Here is a 22,289-nt window from a genome sequence, read left to right as displayed (position 1 = left end):
GAGGAGAGAGAAAGTCGGTTTGCAATGACGGGCAGCTCTGTTCGCCGAAACCAGAAGTGGTTTGTTCACTACCCTCTCGACTCTTGATTCTAGAAGACGAACATTACTGTTGTGCGCTTGCAGCATAATATAGTAATCGTAGCATAAAATGCATCAGATAGTGTAGACAAGTGAAAATGGAGGTCGATTGCGCGAACACTTTGAAGGGTACGTACTTCTGTTAATAATGTATCAAATGATTCTTGATGAGATCTCAATTATCATGTCGGTTCTTGATTCGTCCTGTTTTACTTTCTTGTTCCTAAAGAAGAGGAAACGACCGGGAAGACTATCGTGGTAATATTGGTAGGTGCTCCTGGTAGTGGCAAGTCCACCTTCTGCGAGAATGTCATGAAGGCTTCTCGGCGCTCCTGGATTCGAATCTGCCAGGTATTTCTTCTCTCTGCATTCTATGTCCTGTATATGTTTGATTAAATGCTTCTTCCCGGTTAATCTTTCTGAAGTTGTTTTTAACTTTTATTTTTGGAATTAATACTATAAGCTAACAAAGGAGGTTGGTTTGCGTGTAACATAAGATGGGCAGAAACTAGGAAGTATAAGACCAGAGATATACGATAACAGAGCACTAAATAAAATAGCTTATCTATTAGCTTGATGAAAAACATTTCAATGATATGTCCTTGTACAAAACAGTATGTCAAACCATATCCTCTTGTTATGTTCGAACTCCAAAAGTTGAGTCATAGTGGTTGTAGAGTTCTTGTTAGCGCTACATGAATCTGATATGGTGGGTGAAGCTGTATAAAATACTTCCTTTAGGTTTCTAAGTGCTTTTATTTGTGCATCAGGGTTGACCTATGCTTGCATGGTTGTACCTCCAACATCAATTATCCTAAATCACAAAAGATGGACTTCCCAATTGCGATTATAACAGGAGACCTATATTCACTAATTAATTGCAAAACACACTTTGGAAAGAGAGAAATAAAAAACTTGAGAATGTTCCAAAACTTTGTTTGAGAAGAAGTCAAGCCTTCCTTTTTGTCTTTGTAGAAGGATAGGAGACACCACCAAGGGATGCCTTCAAATGCTATGGCCCAAAACATGTCTGTTCCCACAGACACCACTAAGAGATGTCTCCAAAAGATATGCCTCAAGACATGGCTTTTCCACGAGTGCTTGTTTGTTAGCCACTCAAATATGCCTTACATATCTCACCCATTGGCTATTTAGGTGTCTATGAAAGGGGGGGGGGGAGGTTGGAATTTGCAACCTGAACAGACCCAAAAATCTTATTGCTCTAGTTAGAAAAATATGAAAAATGGACTGTCTTTTATATCTATGTCAATCATACCATTGGTTAATAAAACATTGTCAGGAAATATAAAAATTCAAATAAAGATCAGGTAAAATGCCAATTATCTTAAATTTCATATGATGTATCTTTTGACATAATAGGCGGTAAAATCCAATTTGATTATTAATGCAATTCAGTTACTTTATTGTAGATATTCGTGTTTTGTTTTTTGCAGATTCTATTTTGTCTAATTAGTATTTTCTTTTCCCTTCAATGGATTACAATCTTCATTTAAAGGAAGGCAAATGTATATATATGAGCAGGATTTGCACTTTCCACATGGTGCACAGTTCTATAAGGATAATAACAGCCATGACGTGGCCAATGAACTGGTTTTAGTGAGACCTAAACTTTTGGAATTTTGAATTCCTTCCTTGGGTTTCTCAGGACACAATTGGAAATGGAAAAGCTGGAACAAAAGCCCAATGCTTAAGTAGTGCAGCCAGGGCACTGAAGGATGGAAACAGTGTATTTATTGATAGGTGCAACTTGGAAAAAGAACAGCGGGTGGAGTTTGTGAAACTTGGTGGATTGCATGTGGATGTGCATGCTGTTGTGCTTGATCTTCCTGCTAAGCTATGTATTTCTCGATCGGTAGCACGCAGTGGCCATGAAGGAAAGTTGCAAGGTGGAAAAGCTGCTGCTGTTGTGAACAAAATGTTGCAAAAGAAAGAATTGCCTAATTTGGGTGAAGGATTCTCCCGGATAACAGTTTGTCAGAATGAAAGCGATGTTCAAGATGCTGTTAACACGTATAGTGCTCTTGGTCCCTTGGATACCCTTCCATCTGGATATTTTGGTAAAAAAGACCGAGATGCTAAAGTCCAACTTGGTATAATGAAATTTTTCAAGAAAGTAGATGCCACTGACACAGCTACACTTGATAAAAATCGTTCACAGGTATTTATTCCTGAACAAGAAACCAAGGAAAATGATCCTTCTTCTAAGAAACCTGAAAATTTTATGTCATCGAAAGGGAATGTAGATGAGAGGAAAACAGAGGATCAAATCTTGCTTGAGGGATCTTCAGTTGGTTCTGAGTCTTCTAATGATGTTCCTACTCTAGCTTTTCCATCTATTTCAACATCAGATTTTCAATTTGACCAAGAGAAGGCATCTGACGTCATTGTTGAGAAAGTTGAGGAATTTTTGAGTAGAGTTGGAAATGTCAGGCTAATTCTTGTTGATTTGCATGAGTCAAAGATTTTATCATTGGTTAGATCCAAAGCAGTGCACAAGAATGTAGACTCCAAAAGGTTCTCTACATTTGTTGGAGATATAACTCGTCTTTATACCAGAGGCGGTTTACACTGCAATGCAATTGCCAATGCTGCAAACTGGTAAGCCTTGATTTATCCAGTATTGTCGTAACCTAGCTTTGTACTTTGGTTCTTGAGATCACTATGTCAGCCTAAATTATGATCCCATTTACCATGATTATTACTTCTAGCAGACCTTTATATTTGGGGAAATGGAAATGTCACACTTTCTAGTTGAGTGTAAACTAGTTAAGTTCAAGATTTTAGTTTTGACTATGTTTTTCACCTATTAGAAGTACTGACCAAAGCCACAGCTCTGTTTATGTGGACAGTGTCATGAACAGTAATCTTATTATTTTTTTCATATTATCTATTTTTATTTTTAAGGGTTTCTAAAACATTGCTATTATTTAGTTTCCTTTTTCATATGTAATTAGATTAGCATACCAACTTCATGGTATACTCTAATCACCTCATTGTATATTTACGAGAGTGCTGCTTTTGGTAGTTTGTCTCTCTTCTTACTCTTCATCTCCTCTCGTTCATCAGTGTTCTCTGTTCTTCGGTGGTCCTGACTTCCTAAAACTAACATGGTATTAGAGCACTAACGATCCCATTACAGGACTCGATCCCCCTATTCTACTGCTCTGAGAGTCTTCTTGAAGAGAAACCCATCCTGCTTGCAGCAACGGTCTGCTGCCTACCTGCTACTGTGTGCCTAGTTATTTGTGTTATAAATATGAATTAAACCTTTTTTCTGAACAAGTCATGCATTGAAGATTATGAAGTTTGAAGCTCCTGAAGAACATGTCTACTAGTCCATGTACCTGAATATCTTGCCTACAATTTTTCCTGGTCAGTACTCACTAAATTTCTTGAAAACCAAGTTATCTACCACTTCACCAATTAATGTTGCTATTTTCTGGGGAGATGCTTGTACATATCTAAATGGAAACTTGGTCCCAATTTTTGACTTATTTCATTGGCTGGATTTCTTGACAAACATACCTTTCCTTGCTGTTTTCTGGGGAGATTCTTGTACATATCTAAATGGAAACTTGGTCCCAGTTTTTACTTAATTCATTGGCTGGATTTCTCAACAAACATACCTTTTATTTCTGAACCCTATTTTCTAATTACATTCCATCAACATGTCGTCCATTTTACCCATCAAAATTACACCAAATTTTCAGCCAGTTGTCACCTCCACGAGACCTCCATTCGGTCCAAGTTGGTTAGGCCTATGGAGTCCTAGTTCCTAATTTGGGAACTACTACTACACCTTTTGATGGCACCACTGGATGTTGGAGAAACTTTCAGCAGTGCTTTATCTACAACCGTCATTCACTTCAAATTTGAGCAAGTTCTACAATCTGATTTTGCTAGAACCATATCTCATAATTTTTTAACTTCTTTATGATTTGATTTAATGCTTGAGGTTATATGCTGATTTTATTGGAACTGGAACATCAATACTTGGAACCCTTACCTTTTGTTTGCAGTTTTATGTTACTGGGGTTCTAAAGTGGTGTTGAGTACCGTAAAACTTGTTGCTACTTTGTTTCTCCTAACCTTTTTTTCCCCTAGAAAATTCAATAACAGCTATGTTTCATCCACTTTCTCCTGTTATTTTAACTGACTGTTTCAGATTTAACACATCAAATGCTTCCTCATTGTTCCTGACTATCCATGGCTGACTATACCTCTCCATCCTTGTCTTTATTGTGCATATCTTAACATTAAATTCCATCTATGCCATTAACCTTGTCATTGGACTATTTTTATCATTAATCCTCACCATATATTTACCGTATTACATCATTCACTACCATGGTGGGAGATCTCGCTCGAGAGCGAGATCTCCCCACTCAGAAATACCCAGATCTCGACCGAGATGGCGAGATCTCGGTCGAGATATGCCAAAAAATTGGCGGTAGTCTCGGTAGCCCATCTCAGTGAGTTTTAGGGCTCTGGTTGGGCTGAAACTTGGTATGTAGCCTATTTAAGGCCTTTTGAACACATTGGTGGCCTTAGATTTGTGAGAAAATAACCCTAACTATGTCTCCTACGTCGACCCTATGTGTAAAACCGAAATTCTGTGAAATGCAAAGTTAAAGTCTTAAAGAATAGAGATTATAGATATAGAGTTAGAGTCTTAGACTTAGAGAGTTAGAGACAACATGTAATGTAATTATGTAAAGATATCAAGTAATTCAAGACTTCAAGTTAATGAGTTATCATTTATCAACCATCAAGTATTAAATACAAATAAAAACAATAACATTACACATCAAGTATTCAAGTCAACAAGTGATCAAAGTTCAAACTTCAAACTATCAAAGATTCAAAGTAATAAATTGTTAAACACTTAAATGTCTTCAAAATTTTACAACCATAACTCCATAAGAATTAAGAAGATTACAACTTACAACTTACAAGTTACAAGACTAAGAGTATCACTCAACATTCCGCATCAATTGATTCTGAACGGTGGCCACATATGACTCCCAAGTCAATTGATCACTGAAGTATCACATATCGGTTTATATGATCATTATATGTTTGCATGTCAGAATACTGGAGGAATAGCAGTCTGGGATAACCGTTAATCGTGGGTGGGTGAAAGAGCCATTGTTGTTGTTGTTCATATAGTTGTTGAGTATTTGGGTACGGGTTTCTAAACCACTCATTTAACAACCCACCTTCACTCCCATATGCATACTCTCTAGGTGAAGGGTCTTGAGGAATAGTATGACCTCCATAAGAAGAATACTCACTGTAATCTGACCTAGTGGTGTGATCCCCGTATTGGTACCCCGATGACAGGCTCTGCTGTTGTGAATCACTCTGATCTAGGCTCATGCTTCTTATGTTCAATTCAAGATCATGCGTACTTGCATCATCATTCGGTTGCCCCTGCCCCTGTTTTGATCTGCTCTTCCTACTCCTACTATAAGTCCGAGAGATAGGGGAACTGTGGCTCACATGTGTCGGATGACTCGAACCTGGTGGAGGTGAGTCAGGTGACTCCCTTTGTTGACGCTGACTTCCACCAGAAACACGACCAGCCTGACTGCCTCCATGACTCCAACTCGATGTCTGATTTGGGCCACTTGGCCGTCTGGTATCATCGGCATCATCATCTGAATCCCCACTACTAGTTGTCACCTCAGTTGTTTGAAGTCGACCAGGTGGCTCCACAAATGGTACAACTGATCCTTCTGATGCCGCTACAGCAGCCTGACCCTCATCAAAAGATAGGTGCTCAGCCACAGCATCTGGGCCCATAGCAGCAGCAATGGTAGGATCAGGTTGCCCTTCTGGCCCATCCAGCACTGGGCCACCTCGATCCCTAACCCACTGATATATGACATCATCTTCCTCATCTTCTGCGGGGGGCTCGTGGAATATATCAGTCAACTCAATCGGTTCACGATTGTCGTCATCTATATTATCTTGTATGTGCCCTACTCTCAATCTCATATTGTAATGCACATACACCAAGTTCTCGAGCCTCTTACTTCCCAATCTGTTCCGTACCTTACTATGGATGAGCGAGAAGGTGCTCTAGTTCCTCTTGCAACCAGAGGATGAGCAAGTCTGTGAGAGTACTTTAATTGCTATGTCCCTGAGATTTGGCGCACTAGTTCCATATATAAACCACCAGTCAGCTGCATAACCAAAAATAATAATGCATTAGGCAAGCAAATCTTTATATTTATATAACTTATCAGTTATCATTTATAGAGTTATAGTCTATAGACTTATAGACTTAATGACTTATAGAGTAGTGAACTATTTTCCAGGATCAGTTTTTTTCCTAGTTGCAACTGCAGAAGGCTTTCCAAAACTCCTAGAGGCATCCCTGAACTCCCTGATCTGTACACCAATTCTTCAATTATTGTATTATGTATATGCTTAATGCCCTAATGCAAGAAGTTGAAGAAACAATTGAATAAGTTCTCTCACCTCTCCATTAATTGTCCCTTGCATGACGGGATTTGACACAAGCTTCTCCACCACCTCTTGCACCGCAATCATCAACTTTACATCAAGCCCCAGATCATTCTTGTAATGGTACTTTGGGTTGAGGTAGTAAGCTTGCATTGTGGAAATAAAAAATTTGGTTAGTGACTTAGTGATTTGGTTGTTTACTAACTTACTTGTTTATAAATTATAAGTTATAAGTTATAACAAATAAAGAATTTAAATTAAAGTATACAACAAAAACTTAAAGACTTAAAAGTGACTCACCAGCCAAGTGCAAAGGATGCATCAAGTGCATCTCCCATCTATTATCGATGATCCTCTCGTAGGATTTGAAGGTGCTAGGGGCAGCAGCTCTAACCAACTCTTTCATTTGCTGGAGGGCAGCATATATATGGGGCATTGTGGGCTTCTTCTCCGAATCCACCATCGTTAAAACAAACACAATAGGCTCTATAATGCCCAGTGTCCTATTCAGCTGCCTCCAAAAGGAATCATCATCAATGGTTTGTTGGGCTAGTACTACATCAGGATGGCTAGATCCACGCCAACCAAACCACTCCTCACTTGCAAACATGTGCCGAAGACTCACCACTTTCTTCTGGAAGCTTTTCAGAGCTACATAGTTGGTGGCGAATCTAGTCAATCCAGGTCTGACTAGATCACCCTTACAGTGGTTCCTTATCATCTTCAGCACATAACCATGGTTATAAATAAAATTACTTACCCTTCTAGCCCTCTCAACCACAATACTGATTGACTTTCTTTTCCCCAAGTCCTTCAACATAAGATTAATCGAATAAGCAGCACATGGTGTCCAAAATAGGTGGATCCTGCTGCTTTTCTTCCTCATCAACATTTCACCAGCTTTTTTGAAGTTTGCACCATTATCTGTGACAATTTGGACAACATTCTTTGGCCCTACCTCGAGGACCACCTGCCTAAGAAGCTTGTAAAGGTAGTCAGCATCTTTGATCTTATCTGAGGCATCCACTGACTTGAGGAAGGATGTCTTTCCATTGCAGCTCACCATGAAATTAATGATGGACTGTCTAGTAGGACCAGTCCATCCATCAGCCATCACAGTAACACCATATGTACTCCATTTTTCTTTTAATGATTCAATGTATTCATCCACCTCTTGCTTTACCTTGGGTAAATATTTATTCATTACTTCCCAAGCTGTTGGGCCTTTAACCCCTACACCTGCCCTAGCAACTGCATTGATCATCCCCTGATAGTATGGTGTTTTGGCTACATTGGGTGCAATGTTGTTATAGAGCATGAATTTGCTGATTGATAACCTAGCTTTCTCCTCCCTACTGCCTTCTCTACCTCCAGCAAACATATAGGGAATGCTTCTTTGATAGATGTCTTGTTGGTTGAAGAGGGAGGGGTCTTGGTCAAATGTGGAATCATAATGTGTAGTCTTCCTCCTCCTCCTTTCGGTCCTTTCAGTCTCAGTTCCCTGAAAACTATGTCTAGGTAGCATGGATGCCCCTGACCCCGAACCACCTGCTCCCCTTGTTTGTTCATATTGCCTCACATTATCAGCATGTAAGGACTGTCTGCTAGCTTCCATTGCAGCCTTCATCTGTCTCCATTCGGCTCGTGACTCAACACCCATAACCCTCCTCCTCTCTTCATCATCGCTTGACTCATCAACATCAAGAGTAGGTCTAGATAGCACTGTATCCTCAAATTCCCTTTGCTTTTGTGCCATCTCTTCCTTTTTTTGTTTCCCTCCCCTTAAAGTTGCTGCAATTGCTTTTTGGACTTCATAAGGAACCCTGGGACACTTGGCAACATCTTTATAACCACCAGCCAAATGTTGCTTTAATCTGGTTGAACCACCAGAATTCAAAGTCTTGAGGCAATACTTGCATCGGGATTTCTTCTTGTCGCATCGGTGGATCCCCATGTTGCCAAGCAATGTCCTGAGTCCCACTACCAGTGCCGCCACTCCCACTAGTTGCCATTTAAGATTCAAATGTACAGCACTGAAAGTCTGAAATACATACATGAATCATGAATATTCCCAAATAATCATTAGAATAATTTTTAGATACATAAAAACATGTAAAAACAATTTATAAAACAACAAAACACACACTTTGTTCTAAGATAACATATATACACTGCTCAAACAAACATGTTAGTATTTTTAAAATAAACTACATAATATGAGCATCATTTAAAAAAAAAAAAACAGATAAATTTTTAATAACATATTATTTTTTATAATTATTTTATGTAAAAATAATTTATAAAACAACAAAACACACACTTTGTTCTAAGATAACAATATACAATGCTCAATAAGACATGTTTGTATTTTTAAAATAAACTACATAATATAAGCATCATTTAAAAAAAAAAACAGATAATTTTTTAATAAAATATTAATTTTCATAATTATTTAAATAAAAAAAAATACAGCAAGCATGATAATCAAAATATTAATACGTGAGATTTTAGCCCTCTAAATGTAGTTTAACATAAATAATAATCACATTCATATCATAAGTATTTATTTATAATCTTTAATTTTATTTTTTTAGATAATATATTTTTTAAATACGAAAATTCAAAAAAAAAAATTAATAACAGAAAATTAAAATTTTTTCCATGAAAGTGTAGATCTAAGCTTGAACATCAACATATATTTATAGCACACTCATACAATCATTGTAGAACCTTGTATTTGAAAAAAATCAAATTTGGGGGAAAATCTTACTTTTCTTGAAGATCCCTTGAAATATGCTTGAATCACTACAAATATGCTTCAATTTGTTGTTGTAGATGAGTTGATGATGTTGCTATGTTGAATCCCCAACAAATTCCGGCCAAATTCCGGCCAAAAATGAAGTTTTCCGGCCAAGTATGGGCTTCCAACGAGATAGAGGCTCGAGAGAGGCGAGATATGCCTCTCTCGAGCGAGATAGGGGCTTTAAAAAGCCCCTAAAGTGTGGAAAATGGGACCGTTAGCGAGATCTCGCCGAGATATTGGCGAGATCTCGCGAGATGGGCGAGATCTCGAGCGAGATTTGCAATCTCGCAGATCTCGCCAGAGATCTCGTCTCGCCTCTCTAAAAAGGCGAGATATCTCGCGAGATCTCGCGAGATCTCCCACCATGTTCACTACCATGAGGGAGCATTGAAATTGTTTCTTAGGATTTAACTGCTTGGAGAGATTATTTATGTCATGAAGTGGAGCATTGGACATTATTACTTTGGATCTTACTATTTGATTGCATTGCTACTTTTGATCATTGTTTGTCCACGTATAGTGCCACATGTGAAGGGGAGATTGCTGGTTTGATCTCTATGTGCTTAAGACTTTAGGATTTCAATAACCGATATTGCAACCTAACTATTTGGTCTGTAGTAACCCATATTGCCTTTTACCTGCCTACTTTGCCTGTAGTGACCTATATTGCGTTTTACCTATCTACTTGGTCTTTATTACCTTTTACCTACTGCCTTAGTCCACAGTAACATGTATTGCCTATTTGGTTACAATAACCTATATTTGACTTGTAGAAACTTTTGTTTGAGGCCTATTTTTGCTTTGGTTCAGAAGAATTACTACCTACTACTCTTCTTATTAGGAGTTTATGTGCAGACATTGGATATGCACTTTTTATCTACTTGTGTGGACATTGGAGCTGCTCTTTTGTCAACTTGTGGAGATTTTTGCCTACTGCCTACATCTTGTGCTTTTGATATTGTTGCTACTCATGTGGATGTGTTTCATGTTCATGACACCTATCATTCTCATTGTTTGATGGCTCATTCGACATGGAGATTATTTATTGAAGTTGTTCTTGACCATTTTTGGGTGAAATTCTCTGTGTATCGGTGTCTTCTATTGCTACTTATGTTCAAGATTGATGAAGTTTCTAATATATTTTCTTGGTAATCCAAGCTTGAGCATTTTGGTACGGACACTCTAGCTTGATGGGGAGTGCTAGAAGTATTTACCAACGTCACAGCTCTGTTTATGTGAACAGTGTCGTGAACAGTAATCTTATTATTTTTTCATTTTACCTATAATTGCTTTGAGATGTCTCTAAAATATTGCTATTATCTAGTTTGTTTTTTCATAGGTAATTATATCAGGATAATTTCTTTATGGTATATTGTAATCACCTTAGTATCGTGGTGGAACTGTGGGGGACTTCAAGCTCTTACAACACCGCTGCTCTGAGTAGTTCCACTTTCTATTCTTCCTCCTCAATCTATTCTTCTCCTCATCTCCTTTCCTTCATCCCTGTTATTTGTCCTTCTGTAGTTCTGGTTCTTGCAAAGAACCCATTTATGCATTAAGAGTAGGTTGATAGCCCACAGCAGAAGGCATTCTGCCTAATAAAGCAAATACTTCGGATAGTGCTTGGACAAAATGGAAGATATTGTAGATAAATAGAAGTACGTCTTGTTCATTAACATCCTGAAAATACTCTGCCATGGTTAGGGCAGTTAAACCAACTCTCAGACAAGCTCCTGGCAGTTCATTCATATGACCATAGACTAGGGCTACTTTACTGAAATGATCAAAATTTACCTCTAAAATGGAAACTAATTATGATCTATTTCGGTGAGAAAAGGTGAAGAAACATTGAGGATCCTTGATGGTAAATTTGAATTAGAGGTTGATCGTTCCACTTATCATCATTGTTGGAAATTGTTGATTCTCAGGACTTGCATCAAGATGTGCTGGTGTGCCTAAGTAGGTTACATGGGTACAAATTGAAATCATCACGATCGGCAAGCAAGCAGTCCACCTTAAAGATTTAATGGATAAAAAATTAAGGCCATTGGGTATTTTCTAACCATGTGAGCTAAGAGCTACACATTAGAACTATAACATCCCTCGTATTTGGGTTGAAGACATGGGTGCTGGGTCTCATGAGCTGCTTTAATGGTTGAGTTTTCATTCCTGTTACTTTCTAAATATGGGAACTGTAGTTTTTATCATAATAAAGCACTGAAACAATTAACATCCACAAACATATGATTGACTAGCTGTACCTGAATACTGTCACATCATTTATTACATCTCTGCTATATTTCTTTTAAAAAAAATTTACATTCAAAGATCTCCCAATGTTTTCATCACAAAATGTTATAGCACTAAAATCTCAGAAAAGCTCTATATAAAATTGCAGTTTATGTCATGCTCAAGAATGTGACAGAGCATGCTACTGAAAAGCCGATACTTAGTGCACAAGGCTCATGCATTTAGCAGGACTCGGGAGTGTCAAATGCAAGCAACCTTACGCTATTTTAAAAGAGTCAATTGCGACAAATTTGAAATACTACATCTGATCATACATTAATCAGCATGTGTGATACTCTAAACAACGAAAAGCACTGTACATGGTTTATTCTACTTCTGTGGTCTACTTTGTCTAGTTATTGTTCGAACTCTTACTTTTACGAAGTTGAGGATACAATCCTCTTTTGTAAATTATAACTCAGGGGATCTATTAGGATCCAACTACCTCTGGAGTTACATGATCAGCTTGTTGTCATCAAGGCACCAGGGAAGAATTGTCTCCACCTTGGCTGGTCACCTCAACACTGGCAAAGATCACTCCCTAATCACTGTGTACCTCATCCAATACCTGTACCACAGATTCTTTGCTATACTTTTATGCACTTCACGTTTTGTTCTTTGGCCGTAGGAGCTTCCTTACGGTGTTTGCGAACCTTCAGTTCTGGTCCACACTGCCTATCCCAACTATAGGGTGAATTGGATATTGATGGAATCCAACTTTCCTCTCCCAGCTGGTGAAGTGGACATTGGGTGACTCAATTCTCTCTCCAATTTCTTTTGTTGGAAGAGACTTTGTTGTAATCTTTAGTTTCCGTTCATGGTTGTCCTCTTAACTTATCATGCTTCACACTTCACATTACTCTAGAGTTCACAAAACTTCATTTCTCTTTAAAAGCATAAAAACTTTCCAAGGCAATGTTACTATATACAATACTTGGAATACATGCAAGGATATGATAAAATTCTCCTCACTTGTATGCATTTCTGATGTATTATCTCCACTGTCCTCAAACTAAGTATCTGTTAGTACTTTGTCGCCTTTTGGACCAAACTGAATGCCTAAAAAACATTCCTTAAATGTTGAGTCTCTCTCTCTCTCACTCTCTTGTACTCTTTGGATTGAGGTTAGAGTGGCTCACTACTTCCTGATGCAGAACCTAGAGATATTGGAACCAAACAAGCAATGAACCAGCTAGGACCAATCTGATTCAGCATCGTGTGCCGACTCAAAGCAGGCAACAGATCCAACTAGAACAAGACATGGGCATAGGAGGCCAAAATACTGCTCACATTAGCATTCACGTGAACAGTGTCACAGCCCCATATTTAGCTTAGTGGGAATCCTCTTAGAACTCTGAGGCCCAAGTTCAAATTGCATGAAGATTTTATTGTCAGGAGATTTATAAGCTTAGTTTGGTTTCTATTTTTGGATATTCATGCATGTGGCTGAATTATACAGGCTAGTAATTTCTAATTCTATTTAGTTTTTTTCTCCCCATGAGATTCTATTGTCACTAGTTACTAGGTTAATAGTTTCTGTTTTTCAGTTTAATGACATTCTATTCCTCATAAAGCCTTAGCCAAGCTATAAATAGGCCCTTTCATTGCAATACAATATTAGACTTTTAAAGAACTGAAATAGAAGGCTATGTTGCCATTGTTTATGGTATAATCCATGTTGAACAGCTGAGGTAGTTATGGGTGAGAGACTCAGTGCTGAGGTAGCCCACTTTCTTCTTCTATTTTCTCTTATCCACTTCCTATTTGTGCTCAAATCCTATGTGTGCTGTGTTATTTAAACTGCTGAACCACTGAGAAGGACCACCCTTTTATCCCTCATCAGAACTGTGCACCATTTAAGTGACCCTGCTGCTGTGCCTGCAAGTTTTTTTGTTTTCTGCTGTAACCATTGAAGCTTGTTAACTTCACGACCCTTCGTAAGAAGTTGCTGGATTTTGGACCATAGATCCACCCTTCAGCCATCACACTTGATCCCAACCTTGGTCCATTCCATTGGCTGAACTGCACCACAGCCATTACTTTCTATTTCTCAATTCAAATGGAATGCTGGAACTGAACTTGGGTTTTCATATTGGAGTTATTTGGAGCTTCACTGTGATACCCTTGGGTTTACAGTCTTGTGTTACTTCCACTTAACAACAAATCCATCTTTATAGCCTTACTTGGGTTAGCCCCAAGGTTGAACTGGTGGACTGATATGAGTATCTTAACCCAAAAAATAGAGTTTTTGTTAATTTTCCCCCCCAAGAACTTTAATAGAATTGCTTCCCACGACCTTAAGTCATTTAAATCCATCACTAAGAATACTCGTACAGTCGTACTTAACAATCGAATGTACCATACTAAACACATTAATAAATCAAAAAGGTAACCTAGGCTTACCTCTTCTTAGTTTGAAGTGAAAATCCCTGTCGGAGCTTACCCTTGGCCCCCTTGATTTAGGGCACCTCCTACCTTTATTGTTCAATGATCCTCTAGCTTCTAATCTCCCCTTTTTTTTCTTTCTCTTTCTTCTCCTCTGACCTATCATTTCTAACTTTTGGACTGAACAAAATGAGCCATAACCGAAGTTCAAGGTCTAACACACGTTTGCTGGTTGACCTTGATGACCATTCAGTCAACGGATAAGGCTGCTGCCTTAACAACTTAATCTCCTGTTGAACTCCATGGCCATTCAGTCGACGGATAGGCTGCTGCCTTAACAACTTAATCTCCTATTGACCAAGTCTACAAACCAGGACAGTCTGGTAGATGAACAAACAACTGAGACCATCGGCTGGTAGATGTCCAAATGACTGCTTCTCTCACTAAGCCTATATGTCCTCTTCTTGACACCATTGACAATTTTATGAAAGATTATTCTTTTCTTTTGCTTTTCATGTTTCGGCTTTCCCAAAGTCACTAGACAGTCCTCTAAGGTTCTTAGGGAACTGATTTCGCCTTAAACTGTAAGACTGATGGCTTTGACCATTGTGGATCAACAGCAATACTTGATCCACACCATACGTAGGATCGATCAAACCTACTAAAATGCTTTAAATGATGCAAATTAATGCATACCAGATTGCCCATTCTGTCTGCTTGGTCGACTGAATATGGATTCTATCAAAACAAACTTGTCAACACTTGTCAGCTACAAACATTAATGATTAATACTTCTTTGTGTATGCTGTGTAACACGAACACTATAAAACCATACTTAAATTGTCGCCTTACAACAAAAAGTAGCCTTGTCCCAACTATCTACTGCATGGGTTCTTGCTTTCCAATCAGCTCTGTGTGAGGCCATACTAGATACAAGGCCTAAGCTATGCATATCCTTTCTCACCACTTCCCTTAAGGTTATCTTAGGTTTGCCTCTAGTTCTTTTAATTCCTTCAATCTGGATTAAATCACTTATTTGTATAGGGGCATTTACAGGCCTCTGTTGAACGTGGCCATGCCACGTCAAATGACTTTCTTATAGCATATAATTTATTGGAGCTACTCTTAGACCATCTCTAATACGATCATTCCTTCTTTTATCCTTCCTAGCTTTGCCACTTATCCGTCTTAGTGTCGTCATTTTTGCCACACTAAGTTTATCTATATGATGCTTTTTAATAGCCCAATAATCTGCACTGTACATCATAGCTGGTCATATGATAGTCCTATAGAATTTTCCTTTTGAGCTTTAAAGGAATATATATGTCAATCACACCAGACTTGAGTCACACCTCTCCATTTCATCCATGCTATTTTGATTATTTGGGAAACATCATCCTCTATAACACTTTTTTTAGGGATAATTACTGTTGCCCCCCTGTAATTTGATTTTATTACTAATAAAACCCTGTTCTTTACGAAATTACTGTTGCCCCCTTCCTTATAACGGTGTTAAGTTGCCGTTAAGTTTGAATATTTAATGTCTAATTTGCCCTTCATTAAAATTAAGAAACTAAAAAACGATTCTATCCTATTTATAAAACCATATTAAATGTCAATTTTACCCTAAACTTCATTTATTTTGAATTAATGAAATTGACAAAATTCAAATCCGATTTGGTTTCCCACCTTCACTAAACTTCATTTATTTTGAATTTTTTTTAGGTGATATTCAGTTTCCAATTTGAGTTGAATTCGATTTCCCTTCCTCTTCAGTTTCTATTTGAGTTTTATTCAATCATTCTTTCTTTATTTTGGTATTTTTTTGTTTTTTATTTTTTATTTTTTATTATTAAAGAATAAAACGGATTATAGTTTTTTTTTTCCCACAGTTAATTAAGGGTACTACTGTAACTTGACAAAAAGGTAAATAAATAAAGAGATAAGTATAAGGGTATTTTGGGGTTTTTGAGAAAATATAAAGATGCCACATCATCAGTTAACTAACGGAACTTAATGGTAGGGGGGCAATAGTAATTATAGACAAAGTTGAAGGTTGGATTAGTAATTTTGAAAAGTACAGGGGATACAATAGTAATAAAATCAAAGTACAGGGGGCCAATAGTAATTATCCCCTTTTTTTATTATGATTGAGCCAATGTACCTAAAATAATCACTTTGTGGAATTTCCTTCTCATCAAGTTTCACCACTTCATCATCTGCTTGATAACGACCAAAGTTACATTCTATATATTCTGTCTTCGTTCTACTTAGTTTAAAGCCTTTTGGTTCCAAAGTTGCTCTCCATGATTCTAAATTTGGTATTAATCCCTACTTGTGTCTCATCTATCAAAACAATATGATTTACCAAAAGCATACACCAAGGAACCTCATCTTGGATGTCTTTGGTTATTTCATCTATTATTGTGCAAATAAATGTGGACTTAAAGCTGATTTTTGATGTATTCCAATTGTAATGGGGAATTCGCCATCTTGTCCCCTCTTCGTACGTATCTTTAACTATGTCCACATATTTACTCGTAAAATTTACTGTCTATAGTACTTGCCAAATTAACGCTCTAGGGACTCTATCATAAACTTTTTCTAGGTAAATAAAGACTATATGAAGATCTTTCACCTTACATCTTTTAAATCACTCTTCATACTGAAAACTTTCTATTTGCATGTCAAATGGTGCCCATCTATCAGCATGTCTTGGAACTTTGGATGCAGAAGATGTGCATGCAATGGGAAACTTAGAACTGTAGCAATATCTGGATTTACACTCAGACCTGAGATCCTCTCATCTTTAGATATAGGTCTATGCTAAATTTTGTCAAAACACTAAAGGAATTGTTTCGTGATTTTGTTAAAAAAAAAAAAAAACTTCAGAACACTGTAAATATCTCAAGCTATGCTAATGAAAAGTACAGTCTGTACCCCCCTTTTGTTTCATTTGTTTTATTTTAAATGACAAATTTTAACCCTGTGGAGGAAGATGATCCTATCTCCATTACAGACCCATGCTAGAACCATTACTATTTTGGAGAGCATCTCTGATGCATTGGACTGCAGAAAGTCAAAGGAGCTGCCTTAGAATACTCATGTAGTTTCTTTCCTATCTTTTTATTTTTCAACTATACTACATCCTCACACTTTTTCATTGATCAGAACCTTATGAAGTACTCCATAGAGGCTAGTAAAGAGATAAAAGTCTGTCCGTTCCTGTTTTCCTAATGAAAACCAAGTCCCCATTTGATAGAGTTGGATGGCTGCTCATGTTTCCTGGTTCGATTAGAGATGACAATGTAGTTGGGCCTGTCACTGCTTTTGCATAAAGTGAAACTACTTTGGATTATTCTCTACCCCTTGTTTCTTCCTTTTCATTTTTCTTTTTGGGTTCTTTCTCTCTCTCTCTCTTTTTTTTTTTTTTTTTTTTTTTTTTTTTTTGGGGGGGGGGAGTGTGTGTTAGTGATGTGACAGACTACCAGTTATTCAAATGAACAAATTGAGCTCCTGAAATCAATCATTGATTTGGTATTATTTGTCCCATTGTGAATATCTAATGTCACGAAATATGATAACTGCTTTTCTCAAGTCTTCCTAACAATTGGGATATGGGAACCTTCCCCATGCTATCATATCCATGTTATGCTCATGATATGTTAATCATAAGCTTTTCAATTGCATGGCAGAAAATCATTTATTATTATAAGGCAGTGCTATTTCATACATTAAATTGCATTTGTTGGTTCATTTTCCATGCACATGAGCCCTTTAATATTAATTCATGCAGGCGACTGAAACCTGGTGGTGGAGGTGTGAATGCAGCTATATATAGCGCTGCAGGTCCAGCCCTGGAAGCTGCAACTAAGGAACGAGCTGAATCTCTTAGCCCTGGGAAAGCTATGGTTGTTCCTCTTCCTTCAACTTCTCCTTTATTTAAAGAAGAAGGTGTGACCCATGTCATACATGTTCTTGGACCTAACATGAATCCACAGAGACCAAACTGCCTCAATAATGACTATGATAAAGGCTGTCGCATACTTGGTGAGGCCTACTCATCACTTTTTGAAGGGTTTGCATCTATATCGAACACCCAAACCAAATTCTCAGAGGGACGTGATGGTGGTTCTCGGTCAAGGTCTTCAAAGTTGCATGACAATTTGTCTGAGAGAGAACCTACGAATAAACGAGAAAACAGATATGATCCTGACAAGAGCAAGAAATATAAAGGATCTCAACAAGAATCTGGAATTCAACATGCAATATCAGGATCAAACAGAAAAGAACCTTTTTATTCGACGACTAATTCTATTGAGGGGAAGGAACAGTCAAGGAGTGAGAAGGTTGACTGTGGCCGGGGAAAGATCTGGAGTTCATGGGCTCAGGCCCTTTATCATATCGCCATGCACCCTGAGAAGCACAAAAATGCTGTATTAGAGATAACTGATGACTTTATTGTGCTGAATGATCTTTATCCTAAGGTAATGTGACCAACTTTGTCACTTACTAATTCAGCCTATTTTTTCTACTAACTTTGTTACTGAAGGATTCATCCTTTTCCCCCTACTTCATCCTCATTGTGGTGATCCAACAGTGACACCTATTTGCAATGGGAACAATAACTTTCTTTTTTTAAATCCTTCTCTAGTGGCTACTTGTTTTTTGATATGCATTGCACTGGTCAATTATGTTTGCTTCGAAGGCTAACTAAATGTTATTATGTGATTTATTTTATTTTATTTTATTTTCTTCACAATGTATTTGGATTGAGATTTTTTTTTTCAAAATATATCATAGCTTTAGACTACATATATTTCTGTTAAACAAGTAGCCTGCCTCACATGTACTCAACAAGCCAAACCAAAGCCTAAATTCCCAGCATTGTCAATAGTTTCTAACCTTTTTTTTTTAATTTTTATTTTTATTTTTTTATTTTTTATATATGTAGTTTTTTTTTCCTCCAACGAGAGCAATTATGCCATTTTATTGTATACCTGTAAAATTTGCATGAAAATCACACCTTTTGAAATGGCATAATGATATTTCACTTTCAAACTGTTAATGAAAAGTGAAAATCCTTTGTATTCCTACCAAGAAGAAATTTGGGAATATGACTAGGTGCAATTAAAAGAAAGTCCCAAGTTCTAACAAACAATAGTTTACTTAAAAAACATAACTTTTGAGTGAGTTACCTCTTGTTTATCTCAGTTTAGTTCCAAAATTTTTACTGAAGTTTCAAAAACTATATAAAAAGTTTTCAACTAGCTGGAAGTTTTATTTAACAGATCTAGGTCCAATCTAGATCTTGCTTGGGTATACATACGGATTCATATCTTACCCCTATACGTGGTGCTTTAAATGTCAATTAATATAAAAATAATGCAAACACATGCTCCAGCCTTCCCTAAAATCTGGACCTGAATGAGATCTGAAGTATGAAAACCTGATCTGACCCAAATTTTAAAACAGATGTAACTTTTGAGGTACAAAAAAACAATTAAAAGGAATTTGTTTCACTCAGTGTCATCTAACTTACGCCCTGCCAAAAATTCTGTCCCTGCGTGCAGGCACAAAAGCACCTTTTGATCTTATCCAGAATGGATGGACTTGATAGTCTGGCAGATGTTGGCAGTCAACACCTTCAGTTACTGAAGACATTGCATGATGTGGGTCTGAAGCGGGTACAGAGATTTTTGTCTGATGATCCTTCTTTGGTCTTCCGTCTTGGATACCATTCGGTATGTGCTCTTTGATTTCAAAATTATTCCCTATGTTTCTGCTTTCCTTTTGCAATCCATGCATGGAGACTTCATAATGTGGCTTATCTTAGTATTTCTGACTAAATTACTAATTCTAAACAGGACTAGTTGGCTTGGTATGCAGACATTTATTTAAATGTCCATATCATGTTCAAGGCAATGAAAGTGCACATAATACTGGATGCTATCATGGCAATATTTAGGGGACGCAGTCAACTTCCCTCCCCCCTCCTTTTGTCTTTCCTGCAGGCCTAGGGCATGGTCAAGTTAGTGAATTTCCAATTACATCTGGACTACACTAAGGATCAGCATTAAGCCCTTCATTGTATGTGGTTTTCTAGATGATTTATCGAGAGACATTCATGATGAGGTTCCATGGTGCCTCTTTACCAAAAAAAAGATCAGGTTCTGTGGTGTATGCCTTTTTGTCAGTTATATTGTTTTGGTATATGAGACGGGAGTAGAAATATATGCCAAGTTGGAGTTACAGAGATCAACTTTGCAATCAAAAGGTTTTTGGATGAATTAGAACCGAAAGCAGGAATATATGGTGTGTAACCTTTGATTACAGTAGGACAGGTAGTGAGGTGATAAAGATTGACAGGGAGAAAGGACAGTTTCACAAGGTGATTGTTTTAGGTATCTAGGCTCAATCATTAATAAAGAAGGTGATATAAGATGATGCTTCATTGAGAATCAAAGTGGGATGGTGGAGAGGTACATTTGGACTGCTATATGATCAGTGAATTCCTTTAAAACCTGAAGGAAACTATTCTAAGAGTCATATGACCAACTATGATGTATGGTGTGGAATGTTGGGCATTAAGAAGCACTAAATAAATTAACTCTCTGCAGCTGAGATGAGCTTGTCGTAGTAGATATGCGGAAAAACTAAGAAGGATAAAGGAAATGATCAAATCAAAGCTAATCTGGAAGTATCTATGATATATGACAAGCTATGAGAAAGTAATTTAGGCGTTCCAGTACGGAGTGGTGATTTGATTCGTATTGGTGTCAATAGATCCAGGGCAGACCTAAAATGGCTTTGTGAGAAGTGGTGTAGTAGACATCCAAAACTTCGGTCTTGTCTGAATATGGCCTTGGATATGCTGAATGCTGGGGGGTGGGGGGTGGGGGGGGGGGGGGGTGGTGGTGGTGGTTAGGAATCTGTATAGTAACCCATTTGATTGGGATATACCTGAGTTGTTGTTGCACTGATTCTAGCTCTCCATAATTTTGTCAAATGACACCAAAAAGATAGACTGTTGACTTATCTAAATATCTCCTAGTGGTGCTTTGATTCGTTTAGGTGGGAATACCCTGTTTGTCAACTTGGTGGTGGTCTGACCCATTTTTAGAGGAAATTTAATATTATGTTTTCACTTCTCCTTTTGTTTTTGTGGTGCGTTTTCTTTTTGGAGGGGTGTGGGGGTGTTTAGGGGTTTAAATATGAAAAGCTTTTTAGGAGATGTAAAATTTTCATGTTAGTTTATTTATTTATTGTTAGCCATGTAATTCTGTCTGGTGTGCTACAGTCTTTTGCATGTTCTTTACTTATGTTGTGAGTGTGCTTTTGTGTAGGTTCTGTATGCCTGGCTCTTTAGTGTTTAATGTAGTATGTCGATAGATTGGTAAACAGGATGTTTTCTATGTCATGGGCGACCGTTAGAGGATGATAAATGTCTTGTAATAATCATGTGGACTTGTTTGCAGGCACCATCAATGCAACAACTGCACCTTCATGTCATTAGCCAGGATTTTAATTCAAACCACTTGAAGAACAAGAAGCACTGGAATTCGTTTACTACTGCTTTCTTTCGTGATTCTGTTGATGTTATTGAGGAAATTGAGAAATATGGGAAAGCAACATTACATGATGATGAAAAAATTTTGTCAATGGAATTGCGTTGCCACCGATGTAGGAGTGCACACCCAAACATACCCCGCCTTAAATCACATATTAGTAATTGTCGAGCTCCTTTTCCTGCCACTCTGCTCCAAAATAACCGTCTTGTACTTGCACCCAGTCAAGCTTGTAATGAAGCATAGCATATGTCGGTCCTAAAATTAGTTTTGCCTTTTGTTTAGCTATGTCGGTCCTAAAATAACCGTCTTGTACTTGCTGCTGCGTTTTATCTACTCATAGTGCTTGAGGACCTTACTTTGCTTTATAGATAGTTATAATCTTTTGAATTGTGTTGTGCACTTACTGTTTCCCCCACCCTTGTGTATTATTGGTTGTGATAGAGTTGATGTTTCAGTCAATCCATTCCAGGCGAGACTCAGATTGTCAATGGCCTTGTTTGCCATATGGTACCTAACTATATTCTATGCACTTCCATTTTCAGTTCTGGGAATACCTTTTGAATGATAAACAGCTCAAAACCTTAACTATCAGTTTTTATGATTGTGACAATAGTAACTTCCCATGGCCAATTGGTGGATCCATCTTTTGTCAGCCATCTCACCAAGCTTCA

General features: G+C 37.6%; 1 protein-coding gene across 2 annotated transcripts; it reads left to right on the top strand.

The window, feature by feature from the left end:
* Positions 1-22,241, top strand: APTX (APRATAXIN-like protein). 2 transcript variants are annotated; one of them, XM_089166818.1, is made up of 6 exons: positions 1-207; positions 311-429; positions 1,745-2,697; positions 17,844-18,534; positions 19,621-19,791; positions 21,526-22,241. In XM_089166818.1, exons 1-6 carry the CDS (start codon positions 177-179, stop codon positions 21,859-21,861), a joined length of 2,301 nt encoding a protein of 766 aa, XP_089022944.1. In that variant the 5' UTR covers positions 1-176; the 3' UTR covers positions 21,862-22,241. The 2 variants fall into 2 exon arrangements, with proteins under 2 accessions (XP_089022944.1, XP_089022943.1); XM_089166817.1 differs by having other exon boundaries at positions 308-429.
* Positions 22,242-22,289: the final 48 nt, after the last annotated feature.

This window comes from Hakea prostrata, chromosome 8 (assembly GCF_041222555.1).
Source record: "Hakea prostrata isolate BN-2017 chromosome 8, UWA_Hpros_2, whole genome shotgun sequence".
NCBI classification, from domain to species: Eukaryota; Viridiplantae; Streptophyta; class Magnoliopsida; order Proteales; family Proteaceae; genus Hakea; species Hakea prostrata.
The sequence above is the reverse complement of the archived record's forward strand: the minus strand, read 5'-3'. Positions and strand labels throughout refer to the sequence as shown.